This window comes from Prinia subflava, chromosome 1 (assembly GCF_021018805.1).
Source record: "Prinia subflava isolate CZ2003 ecotype Zambia chromosome 1, Cam_Psub_1.2, whole genome shotgun sequence".
NCBI lineage: Eukaryota > Metazoa > Chordata > Aves > Passeriformes > Cisticolidae > Prinia > Prinia subflava.
In genome coordinates, this window is record NC_086247.1 from 150,336,581 (window position 1) to 150,350,267 (window position 13,687).

General features: G+C 40.9%; 1 protein-coding gene across 1 annotated transcript in view; it reads left to right on the forward strand.

Moving 5' to 3' along the window:
- Positions 1–13,687, forward strand: part of MINDY4 (MINDY lysine 48 deubiquitinase 4) — an 83,316-nt gene that overhangs the window by 42,658 nt on the left and 26,971 nt on the right. Inside the window, exons 14-15 of the mRNA XM_063416824.1 lie at positions 4,595–4,658; positions 6,778–6,939. Coding sequence (XP_063272894.1) covers positions 4,595–4,658; positions 6,778–6,939 — 226 coding nt within the window. The remainder of the gene's footprint in view (positions 1–4,594; positions 4,659–6,777; positions 6,940–13,687) is intronic.

Below are 13,687 nucleotides of genomic sequence, written 5' to 3' on the forward strand. Positions count from 1 at the left end.
ATGCACCAGCAGTCATTGATATGCACCACCACATAATGATTGTTTTGTGTGATAATAATGTGAGAAAAAACGTTTGCTTGCATAAATGCTGAAAGGACAATTAAGCCTCATGATACAATTACTCTTTTTTGGGGAAAAAAGGCTTTATTAGAAATAGGCTTTAATAGAAATATGTTTAAAAGAGCATTACAAAGTGAATAAACCACATGGAGCTGAGTTTTGCCATGTTATTTAAGTTCTTTGAGCATATTTAAACACATCCACATTCTGTAAATATTTTAGAATCCGAACTCTGTCTTCCCTGGTTTCATACAGGCATAAAGTAGATCACACACATTTCAACTAAAATTAAAAATCAAGCTGGGAGATCTTACAATTGACTTGAAATTTAGGAAAATCTCATTGTCAGCTTTTTGATTCATACGAGCAGAGGGAATGATCTCTTCTGAAAACTGCATGTGGAGCACATGCTTGATTTAAAATCTTTATTCAGGACATTTTAAAATTAACTATCTTGCTTTCTGCCCAAGTAATTTTTTAAAATAGACTTCATAATATTACCAGGAGATGCAGACCCCACTGTTGTACTCTAGCAGCCAACATTCTCCTACCCCACTCTCCAGCTGGGATTATGAACTATCACAGCACTGGAAAATAGTGAGAATACAGCATAAGAAAGGAATATTTACCATTTACTCTGTTGCTTTTTAGTGTCTGTTTACTGATTTGTGATTCTGTTACAACAGCACATGGAGTGTTGGGCTGTAAATTAAAAAGGGATTCATGGAGTCAAGCCTTAAATTGTTGTCTGGTGATCTCTGGGATACTTAAAAGACTCCTGGCTTCAAATTGATGGGGCTTTCTTTTCTGTTCTTAAGTGATTTAAAAATTGTAAATGGAAAATTCCATGCTGTGATATAAATGGAAACAATCCATATTAGTGATTATGCTGGTGTTAGTTCTTGCTAGATCTGGATAGAAAACTCTAGATATGATGGTATCTTGTTTGGAATTGGTTATTTATTATTTTTTATTGAAGTTACAGTTTCACAAGGTGTGAGCTCTGTTTAAGAGGGTAAGAAAATGGCTACTTTAAATTTGTTTTGAGGACTTTTAAACAAAAAGTAAAACTAATTAGAACCTGACACGTAAGTTATTTTTATTTGTAATTTAGTTAAAGATTACTTAATGTCTGCAATGCGGACTTTTACTAACTAATCAGAAAAGATTACTAAAACTTAAGAAGAAGGAGAAAGAAGAAAGGGAAGCAGAAGGACCTAAGCAACGCCTATATCTTTCTATATTGTTTCATATCTATATTACTATATTTTATATATTTAAACCTTAAACTTTAAGTATTTTACTTTGTGAGATTACACACTTCAATCAAACTACACGCACACACTCCCAGTGCTATTACTTTGTTTTGGAAGCTGTTCCTGCAGCCTCAGGTTCCAGGCAGTGCCCTCCTGAGGGTCACTACCTGTCAAAGCAGAAGGGGGTTTGGAAGACAAGACAGAGGAAAGGAGAGAGGGGTCTCACTCAAAAGAAATGTGTAGGATTTGCCAAATAAAATGTGAATATAAGGAAGCTATTTAACATTGTAGGTAAGGAATGTGACCCAAGTGGAAATGTGACCACAAAGGCAAAGAAGGGGAAAGGCTGAATTAGGTTTGAGGTGTTTGGAGGACAAGGAACAAAGGTTAGTGGTGAAGAAAAATGAGTAAATGAGACTCAACTCAGGAAAAAAGGGAAGAATCAAGAAGACCAGGAGGTTTTTATGCTGGTTCTGTTTGTTACCTTGATTGGTAAGGGACTGGGGAACTGAGAAGTGATGCCAAAAATTATAAAAGAAGGAAAACGTGGAGTTTGCCCAGGTAAATGAGACATGTGACTCTTGTCCCCTTGGTAAGAAAATTCAGGAATTTCAGCTGTGTCACAGAAGTGGAGGACCAGAGGCTGACATAAAGTCTGACATTTTCAGCATCTAGAGTTCCAACAAGTGCTAATGATTTCTCAGTTATGCCTGCATTGACATCTGATAGCCAGGACAGCGGGACGAACAAACACTTCTGATTTCCCCATCGCCAACGGGGAAATCTGCTCCGCACCCCAGCAGAAACCAGTCACAGAGCTGTGACTGATATTTTTACAGTGCACAAAGTGCATTTGCACCTGAAGCACAGCAAACACACCTGCAGAGAGGCTGGGGAGCCTTTGGAGTGAGTAGGAGTAAGAGCTCCGCGCGCGTTGAGCGGAGGTGCAAACCCCACGGCCGCGCGCCTGACGTCGTTCTCCTCCCCGGCGGGGCTGATGGCAAAGGCAGATGTTGTCCTCCTCCTGGAGGAGCTGAGATCCACCTCCATTCTCCGGGATTGTTTGTGCCTACAGATGGAATTGGAGCTTCCTGCCATTGTGTGTGCCGTACGTCCCCTCGTCCCCGACTGACGCATGTTGGACATTCCGCGCGCGGCGCTGGCGAGATGGGGCCCTTGCTAAAACTGAAGAATGGCCCAAATCCAAAGATTTTTATCATCTCTTCCATGCCTTGCAGCGGTGCACGAGGGAGTTTTCCCTGTCACGGGCACACTTTCCTCGGCCTTGCCTTTGATTTCACACGGGCAAGAGACGTCAGTGGCACTTTGTTATGTCTGACGCCGACTTGTAAATTGTCTTTAAAATAAGCATTTTTAAAAGGGATGAAATGTGGTTTTGCAAAAGGGATAAAATGCATTTTTCAAAATGGGAATCGTGATTCCATGGCTGTGACTTTTTTCTTAATAATTTTAAATACTTTTAGGGCTGTAAACCTCGAAATTATATGTTACCTTCAAAGAAATACTTTGAGAAAATAGTTATCTAAAGTTTGGGAATTGTGATTCCATCACTGTGATTTTTTTGAATTATTTTAAATACTTTTAGGTCTGTAAACCTCAAAATTATATGTTACATTCTGATTTTGGCATCCAGAGAAATCCGGTGAGAAAATAATGATCTAAAGTTCGGGAATTGTGATTCTGTCACTATGGCTTTTTCTGAATTATTTTAAATACTTTTAGGACTGTGAACCTCGAAATTACATGTTACATTCTGATTTTGCCATCCAGAACAATCCTGTGAAAAAATAATGATCTAAATTTTGGGAATTGTGATTCCATGACTAGGATGTATTTTGAATTATTTTAAATACTTTTAGGATTGTAAACCTCAAAATTATATGTTACATTCTGATTTTGGCATTCAAAGAAAACCTATGAAAAAATGGTTATCTAAAGTTTGGGATGAAGACAGGAAGTGTCCTGGCTTTTTACTTAATAAATAAATTTTTAATGGAGCATGTGTAGCAATATTAAGGGGAAATTTCCAGCCTGCTTTACCCTGACCACATCAATTCAACTCCTACTTTGTCAGAAACAAAATGTTTTCATTATGAAACAAAATTAATTATGCCAATTGTCAAGAAACATGGATGTGTGTATGCATAGATTTGCCAAGTCAAATGAGAATGAGGAGCCTGGATGTGTGTAGAATAACTAAGTTTTAATTGACCATTATTCAGGCATTCTCCCTACCTCAGTAGCAATATCAAAATAAGGATGGAGTCAAAACAATTGAGATCAGCATATTTTATACTGGAGAAAAATAGCTTTTTTATGCCCCATAGAATTAATCAGTGGGTTTTATGGCCCCAGCTCTCCCAGAACATAGTACACTGCTTTTCCTCAAACCTAGATTAAACATTTAGTCATGTATAAAATATTGTTTGCAATTTCATTATATCTGCAGGATGGAAAATGATCACAGTTACAACCTCTATGGTTTAGGCCATCAACCAGTCACTAATTCAGTAATTCCAGGAGTTATGAGAGAGTGAATTTAATTTAGGGACACATTCCTCCATAATTGTGGGCAATGCAATCTCAGACTTTTCCCTTTGGTGTCATAACATACAATTAGGGGCCACACAGCACCATTAGAAATCTGTACACTTAACAAGCATTTTGGTAGTGTGTTTTTTTGTTTTTTCCTTCATCTTCTAGTGGACAATGTAGTGTATAAATTGTATGGATATATTACAAGTATTTATGACAGGAACAGCAAATAGCAGATCTTATCTGAGTACTGGAATACATTGCCCAGGTATTTTGTGGAGTCTGTCTCCTTAGAGAGGTTCAGAAACCATCCAGATGTGGACCTGGGAAAATGGCTTTAGGTACCAGAGGTGGGGTGGCCAAAGGGACCTCCAGAGGTCCCTCCCAATCTCACCTATTCTGTGATTCTGTCACAGAAACAGTGCAGAAATTTCTAATTTATAAACTTCTAGCTAGTGGTGACAATGATTTCTTTTCTCCTCTACAGCAGTTTTCATCAAGCCTAGCTCTACCAAACTTCTGCTTCCCACAGGTTTAGCTGAGATAATTTTTTTTCCGTGTAAAAAAATCACCTTGAAAGGACTCAAAAAATATAGGGCTGTATTTATGGTTGGGAAACAGTTTAGTTTTATTTTTCAGTAAGACTCAGAGCTGTTAGGCCTGATGAAGAGAAGCAATTGAATTTAAATTTAATTGGTTTCAATCTGTGTTTTCCTTTCCAGGGTGCGCAATGATTTTGACGTGCTCACAAACCGCCTGATCGGCAGCCACGGCTACTGCACTCAGGTGAGCTGAAGGTCCAGTTTGGGGCTGTCCTGTGCCCCTGCTCTGAACTGACCCCTGGGAAGAGGTGGCATTGCTTATTTTGAAGTCACAGAGTCACGGAATCACAGAATGGTTTGGGTCAGAAAGGACCTTTAAGTTCATCTTGTTCCAACCCTTCCGACCTTCCTCTGTCCCAGCTTGCTCCAAGCCCCATCCAGGCTGCTCTTGGACATCTCCAGGGATGGGGAGTCCACATCCTCTCAGGGCAGCCTGTGCCAGGGCCTCACCACCCTCACGGTAAAGAATTTCTGCCTAATATCAGCTAAACCTGCTCTCCTTCAGCTGAAGGCCATTCCCCCTTGTCCCATCACTCCATGCCCTTATGAAAAGTCCCTCTCCTGCTCTTTTGCAGCCTCTTCAGGTGTGGGAAGGCTGCTCTAAAATCACCAATTTCCTTTTGTTTTTTCCCTTATCCCCGTAACATCAAGGACCTTCATCCTTTCTTCTTTTTGCTCGTGTTTTGGCACATTCTGGTCTTTGCTCTCAGAGTTTCTGCCTTCCAGGCTGATGGTTCTGCCCTGCACGTGCCTGTCCTGTGTGTCCATGTCCTCACACTCCTCTGTCCCTTTGGGACTCCTGGGTTGATTTCAGTGCTGAGATACCTCTGTGTTCCCTCCCTGCTCTCTCAGAAAGGTGCCTGAGATTCCATGGCTGACCCTAAAGCCCCTCAGGGATTCCAGGATCCTGTCTCTTGCCCTTCTGGCTGCCAGAGACAAGCTTCTTGTTCTTCTCTTGTTGCTAGAGGAATTTTGTTCTGTGGCCACTCAGTGGTTCCTCAAGAAGGTGGTGGAACATCAGTGATGGTGAACAAGAAGTGCTAAAAATATCAATAAAAGCCTATAAACTCTGGGGAATCCTCCAGGAGAAACACAGAGCTGTAATTGTGTGCAGTATTTTTAAATCCAGTTCCAAACTGGCCTTACCAGAGTTATTCATGTCTTTGGGCATGGTAGTTTGCAGTATTTTTTTCTGGAAACTTTCTCTTTGTTATTTCCCCTCCTGTTTCTGGCCATGTGTTATTTATTAATAGTGAGTTCAAAATAATTCTGGTTCACTGCTACAGCACAGTCTGCTGTTAGTTCTGCTTTCGTGCACCCCAGCTGGCCCTGCTGGGATGGTAGCTGAGAAAAATATCCTTATGTCTGTTCTTGAACTTCAGGCACACTCAGGTGTGCAAGTGCTCCCATCCTCTCACAGGTATTTAGCCTGTGACACACCCCTGCTTCAACTGGAGAGGAAATAATCAGCAGTTATCTCTAGGAAATAGCATTATCTTAGTGATCTGGGCCCATAGGGGTAAATGTCTTATCAAAGGAGACTTCATAATCAGTGAGAAAGAGCCATAATTTGACAAATCCTGTCCAACACACAAAATACATCACTAAGCAAGTACAGAAATGTCATGTACTGCTGTACAGCCTTTGAATTTATATCATTCCTGTTGTACTTTTCATTGTGGAGAAGAAGGGGCACCAAAACATTTCCATTAAAAAAAACAAAACAACACACACGAGACACTTGAGAGTTGGGTGTGAGAGTAAGTAAATAATCAGCAGTTTGCCTCCAGAAGGATGAAAATTGAAAACCTCTGTAATATTTGGACTTCAGCAAAGCTTTCAATACTGTCTCTCACAGCATCCTTTTGGACAAAATGTCCAATCCACAGCTGGAAAAGGTTTTTCCCCCAGAGGTGCTGGCGCAGCCCAGGCTCTCCAGGGAAGGGGCACAGCCCCACCTAAGGCTGCCAGAGCTCCAGCAGGATTTAGACAATGCTCTGAGGGATGCACAGGGTGGGATTGTTGGGGTGTCCAGGAGCTGGACTGGATGATCCTTGTGGGTCCCTTCCAACACAGGATATTCTATGATTTTATAATTTCCTCATTTGACTGTGGGAGACTTTGACCAAAATATCTGGAATCTTTTTATAAGCGATTTTAATCCTAACCATAAACCTAAAGCCACTACATAAGTGAGGGGTCACATACATGTGTAACTTTATCAGTCCTGAATCAGTCTTGTGCTGATTAACTACTGTTTGGTTTTTGTTTTGTTTTCTTTATTTTGAACATGTCCCAAACAGGAATTGGTGAACTTGCTTTTGACTGGCAAAGCTGTGTCCAATGTTTTCAACAACGTGATCGAGCTGGACTCTGGGAATGGCAACATCACCATTTTGAAAGGCATCACGAGTCGCAGTGATATTGGTTTGCTGTCCCTGTTTGAGCACTATGATGTCTGTCAGGTATGCTTTCCATTCTCCTGATTTAATTAAAAAAATTACTTTATAAATCAGCTTGAAGTAAAGCAGCAAAGAAATTAGTGCTTGGTTCAGTTTATCTTTTCAGTGCTGTGTTGGTGGTTCTGTTACCAGTAAAAAAAAATTACAGACAATAAAAATAGCTGTTAATACAATGGGATTGTTCCCTTTAATTGCTTTTGATAGTCATATTTTAATTGTAGTCATCATGAAAAGGGAAAGATAGATCAAAACTTTCAAAGGAGTGACAGGTATTAATTTACCTCAGGAAAAACCTGTGTGAGGATTTCACTAGTTCTCCATCAACAGGAGGTGGAGGATGGCAGGATAGACTTTTTTCCTAATGACATGTTCTGCTTTAAACAGCCAATCTTGTGTTTGATGCAGGAATATTGTTTGAAATTCTCTTGCTTTTGTTAGATACTTGAAGCAGTCCCACCTGCATTTGCAGCAGCAGCACCTCTGTAAAAGTTGGAAAGTGATTACCAATGGATTTGTTTGTACTGATCTGATCTAAATGTGTGACTAAAAACAAAGCTTCATTTTAACTCCCCCCATATGGCTGAAGTCAGCTACATTCTCCTGCCACTGGCAAATTACAGTTTTTGTTATTTTTAATTACCACAATCATTTACATTATTCACAGGGTTACAAAAGGCTAGAATTCAGTCATGACAACTTATCAGTGTACCCAAATCAGATTAATTCAGAACAGAGTAGCTAAAAATAAATAAGGTTCTGTGTCTAGTTCACACTTCTTTTTCTTTTCTATAAACAGTGTGACATTTAAACCCTCAAAAAATGGTTATGCTCCACTCCACCATTTTTTCCATTCTCCAGTGAGGAAAATTACTCAGGAGTAGCAAAATGGTAAATGAGGTCAGGGCAGGTAAGAGCTATTTCTTAACCACCTGCCCTCTAAAAATAAAATAATTTACCCAGAGATTCAGACACCATTTTCCACCTGTTCTGCAAATTATGTGGTGGAGGGGATCTGTTTCTACTGCTGGGCTCTTGCAGGGGAGCTGGACTCATGAACGGGGATCTGTTTTTCCAAGCCAGTGACTTAATCAGTTACAGAAACTCCAGTAGACGTAGTTTCCTTTTTTACTTAAGAGTCTACACTAGTTGGGCATCTGCTGCAAATTGTCCTGGTTTTTATTAAGAACATCTGGGTGTTCTCTGCATTTCAGTTCAGAGGCAATGTCTGCTTAGGACTGGGACAAAAGTCAGATTCTGGTGGATTTTGGCCCCAAACTGGGGAGTCTCCACTGTGGCTTCAGCGTGAGGGGCCAGATTCTGCCTCCTGTTATAAAACTTAGAGCAGTTCAGGAAAAAGAAATGTCAGGGGCAGTTTGCAGAGGTGGAACTGAGAATAGAGTTTGTCTTTCAAAGTGACTCTTTTATTCCTCTCAGCACCCAATTACAGTGTGGCTCTGAGGCTGGTAACTGAACCCAGCCATGGAAAAGGGCTGTCATTTTTGGTTGGGTTTATTTTTTGTTTCCAGGAGTAAGAAAATCCTGAGCGTGCTATATGGTGAATCATAGACACTGGTGTCAGAAAACTCCCTTTAGGTCACATCCAGCCAATCTCTCAGGGGGATAACTCAGGATATTTTTGTGTCCTGTTATATAGCAGAGTTTCTTTTAAAAATCTTTATCCATGAAGTTCTTGCCCTCTTGTTCAGATGGCCATTTTTTCATTGATTTTAGTGCATATCACTGTGATCTTACGGTTTTTCTTATCCATTTTTTTCTACTCTAAAACATGAATAAATGGAAATAAAGATTTGCAGGTCCTTGTGAATTTGGAGATTTTAATATCTACTGTCAGCCTGTTTGGAAATGCTATTAATAAATCAGACTCTTCATTTACTCTAATTCATTTCCTCTAATTATAATTTTACTCGTAATCCAACTTGCCCCTTAAACAATTCCTCCCCATCCGCTGGGCATTTGCAGCTGAGGTAACACTGCCTCCCTTTTTTATCAACACATCCTGTCCAAAGCTTGTTTTTACTTCCCTCCTCTAGACTTGTTCCAACTTGCCAGCACATTTAGGAGAGGATATCCAAGATTCCAGGCTAGATGCAGTGAGTCCACATGGAGGAAGGCTCCTCTACCACTTTATCTCATTTTTGTGATGTATGGAACATTTGTGTGCAATCCACAATTCCCTTGGCGTGGCTTTGAATTAATCCTCAAACCCCAACAGTGGCAAATCCAAAGAAAATGATCCATCCCTTTTCTTCCAGGGGTTGCCTGGAGAATCCCTGTGTTCCCCATCCATTCATCTCCTCCAGGGGATCCTGTGTTATCTTTGCTGATGAGAAAAACGTGTAAACACCCCGAGTAATTGGTCTGGAATTGCTGATTCCCAATCATCACCCTCAGCCCTGACCCATCTCCAAACTCCGTGGAGTTTCTGCAGTGTAATTACTTGCTGCAAATTGTTTCACCATGGCAGATGGATCCATTCCATCTGTTTCATGTGCAAACGTTTAGTTTCACTGTGAAATTCTGGATTTTAATGGGGAAAAAAAAGCTAGAAGTCCAATTCTGCTGCTTTTCAGTAGGCAGCTTACACATCTTTGGGTTGCTTTTCTTTGTGCTAAGGCCCTGTTTAGGAAATCTCAATTCCATGTGATCTTACACATTTAACTTAGAAGCCCAAACTGAGATTTTAGGTTTCCTGGGATTTATTTAGAGCACGCCAAGCAACAGAAACATTTCCACATGAAATTCCTGGGGGTTTCCTCTGTCTGCAGGTCAGGCTCAGGGAAGCTGAGTGGTTTCTCAGCAGGGACAAGACCTTGGAGAAGGGGATGAGGCACAGGAGTGGGCAGGAACAATTTTAGCACTCCCTGAGGAAATCCCTGTGTTTGGGTCAGAGCCTTTGGCCTAAATGCCACATCAAAACTGCAGGTGAAAAGACTTAGAGTGATGAAATTCTTCTTTCAAAATGTCTTGAGACTTTAAAAGTAGGAAGAGATGGAAACAGAGGCTCCTCATGTTTATTAACATGGTCATTAAATAACAATGAAAAAGGGAAAAAATAATCTGCATTCTCAGGTAATTTAACAGATTATTCTCCTTATTATCATTCATAACTTGCTAATTCTTTAATAATGTTAATAACCAATTAGCAAACACCACAGTGCTAATTAACATGAATAATGATAATAATAATAATAATATAGAGCATTTCATGTTGTTTCCTATTAGCAGATCTGTGTTTTCCAAGAGTGGCAAGTGTTATTTCCACTTTACACCTATTTAATAGGTGAATAAAAGTCAAAATGCTTACCCAGTAAGCCACCCAGTAAGCCCCTGGCTGAACTGGGATGAGTGCAGGTCTGAATCTCTCATTTTAAAGGCAATGTGGTGCTGGCTGATTAATCTCACCCTCCTTCTAAAACGTTTTTTGAAACCAGTTTAGGTATGTGCTGTTGTATGTGAGGAAATATTCAAAGTTATGTCTCTTTTGAGCCTTCTCTCTGATTTGTCTTTGCTTTCACCAATTCTCTCGTGCTTTCAGCTGTCCTGTCAGCTAAAGCTCCTGTTGTCTGACCTCCCAAATTTCCCCTACTCTGGTTCCTGACTGTCCCTGCCTGAGCTGCCAGCACTTCAAAGGACCTGGTGCTTTTTAGTTTTTGCTTCTCTGAAAACAGAGAAAGCATTGACAAAGGAGCTGTGCACATTTTCCCCATTTCTTTTCAAAAAGACAGAGTAAAGCAATGGAAACAAACAGAATTTATTCATTAAAATTCCACAGATGGGAAATATTATTTTTGGTCCTTTTGAAGAAGCCACTCTGTGCTAGGACAAGGCCTTGAATGATGAAATTCAGCACATCTGTGTCTCCTGGCACCTCACCTGTGTGTGTGCCCTGTGGAATATCCCTCCTGTAACCTTCTTCCCAGGGAAATGTGTCCCCTAAATAAATCTCTTTTCCTCATCAGATGGGCTGGATTCAAGGCAGGCCATTGGTGGGGTTGTGGAAGGGAAAGTTTAGAAAGAGGGTTTTAACCTTCTCATTTGAGAAACCAACCACAAAAACAGGCAAGTGCAAAATGGAAACTGATGGTTGCCTTCATTTTTCCATTTATTTTTCAGGAATACAGGTAAGAGCTGTGCCCTGCAGGTGCAGCAAAGGAAGCTGCTGTTTATGTAAGGCTTTAGTGAGCATCACTGTGGGCAAAAACATGGAGCACATTCAAATTTGATTGGAACAAGGCTGACAGAACATTGTCCTTTGAGAAAGTCTGTTCTTCATTCCCTGTTTTGACATCTCCCTTTCTAGGCTGGAACTGAAATTTTCTTTAATGAAGTCCTTTTGTCCTCTGAGTTACGGCCAGCTCTTTTCCCAGAGGCCAGTCACTGTTGCTGGGGTATTGGCAGTGCTTCCCTGTCCACATCCTTCCAGATGAAATAGAATCACAGAGTTTTGATTTAAGACAATAAGGATAACAAACCCACATTTTTAGAAGAGTTCTGCTTACTTTTCAAACAGGTAAAGCAGAAAATGGTAAGTGAGGTATTCTCCACATCTCTCTAGATTATAAACACCTGCATTTGGATCTGGATTTATCTCATCTCACTCTAGGTGCTTTTTAGGCTGAAAATGCTCCAGGTAAAAGTTAACCCAACTCCTTGCACCACTGATGAATGAGAGGGTCTGAATTTCTGACAATACCCATCTCCTGATTATTTGATTTTACAGCCAAAGCCCAAGGGCTGACCTGCATTAGACACCCCAGAAATAAATGCAGAAGTGTTCCATGGGCTGAATCCTGCCCTGTCCTTGTCATTGCAGTGATGTAACTCCCTGAAGCGAGCTATAAACTTCAGTGAGGAGTTGGAAAAATGCTGAAATCTGAGTGAGGGTCCAAGTCTCCCTCAAAATTTCCTCATTTTTTGGGACATTCCAGAAGAGCAACTGAGTGGGACAGGGATAAAGAAAAGATCTTGAGGCTGCCTGAGCTCTGATTTCCTTGCCACATCTGCTGCCTTTTACACCATGGCAGTATAAGGGAACTTCAGTCAGAAGCCAGTGATTCCACGAGTCTTTCCTTTGCTTTGGGAGTCCTGGGATTTAACACACATCTCTTTCTATTCTTCTTCAGTCATGTCCTTTTTTTTTTGCCCCTGGGCTCATTATCAGAAAGATTTCCTTTTCTACAAAAAAAAACAAAACAAAACAAAAAAGGATCCAAAGCTTCAGAGAAATTACCTAAGGCTCTAGTGTAGCAGTAGTGTTTGCTGATTTTTTATAAATATATGGCTAAAACCTCTTCAATTTCTGTCTCACCTGACATGGTGCATACTCTGAATGTCAGATCTCATAAGCAGAAGTTTTATTTTTCTCAATCTGATTGAAATCAAGTATTTGGCAATGGCCATAACCTTACCCTCACTGTGTCCCTTAATTATCTGCAAATCCAGCAGTGATGGGGTGTCCTGGTGTTTCAGGGGGTCAGTGGGGTCACTGCTCCCCCAAGGGCTGCTGAAAAGGAGTGTCTGATTTTACACCTCTGACTCTTCACTCTTAACACCCCTGGAAATTGTTCAATATTCATTCAGAAAAGGTCTCTGCGGCTGGGGGGAATAAAACACTGACAGAACAAACAATGGGCTGCTGTCTGTAGCTCTGAAAGCTTTGTGTAGTTATCCTTTTGCCTGTCAATCCCACTGGATTAGGTACTACCAGAAATTCCTTGTTTTGATAGAACCCAGCCCTTTGTGGAACCATTACACACTGTGACTGCTTCTCAAATAAACATCTCTAGCAGCTGTATTCAGAGAAAGAAACATAAAGCAATGATAAAGTCTGACAAGCAAGGAGGTGAAATTATGTTAAGTGATAAAACTCCTGGAGAATAATGGCATCAGATTGGCCATATCCAGTTACCCTGCTTGCTTTTGGTATCACGTTCTCTTGCTTGTTTCTTTTGGAATACAGGTTCCAAGAATTTGCCTTGTCCAAGGGACAAGTCAGGGCTGAGTGCTGAGGTGCCATCCACTCACCCTGGCAGATCTGTTGGAATAATTCTCACAATAAGTGTTTGTCTGTAGGTTGAATTTCACCATTGTGTGAACACACAGAGATGCCAGATGGAGAATGAGCCTTTTGAAGGTGCTTGCATTTGAAAAGTTGGTGTTTCCCAAAGATCAGAACTGTGTCCCTGAAATTTATGAGCATTTCTGAAGGCTTTGGAAGGGAGAGGATCAGGATCAGGGGAAGTCTCCATAGGAATTGAAAACATGCAGCACGAGAGGACACCTCATTCATCCCCCCTTTCCTTTTGCCTGAAAATGATTAATGAGCCTGCTGGAAAACCAATACTTGAAACAGTGATAAAAACACAGCCATTCAGCTCTCACCAAAAATAATATTTCATAAAAAGGCTGCAAGTCACATATCCCTGATTTGCCTTTGGAATTCACTGATTTGCCAGGGAAGACACTCGAAATGAGGGATCTCTGTCAGGCTCTTGTTGGATGACACAGACACTGCTGAGTTTGAGGGGTTTCCTGAGGAGTCAGAGCACTGTGTGTTCATGCCTGTTCTTCCCTGTCCTGTTTCCAGGGTTTTTTCCAGGTTTTATTGCAGGTATTATCCAGAATTACTACAAACCAAGCGGACTGGTCAGGCAGCTGAGGACGCATTCACCAACTGGACCAGATAAATGAGGGTGTAATTCTGTGTATGGGGAAGGGTCTGGAGAGTCAG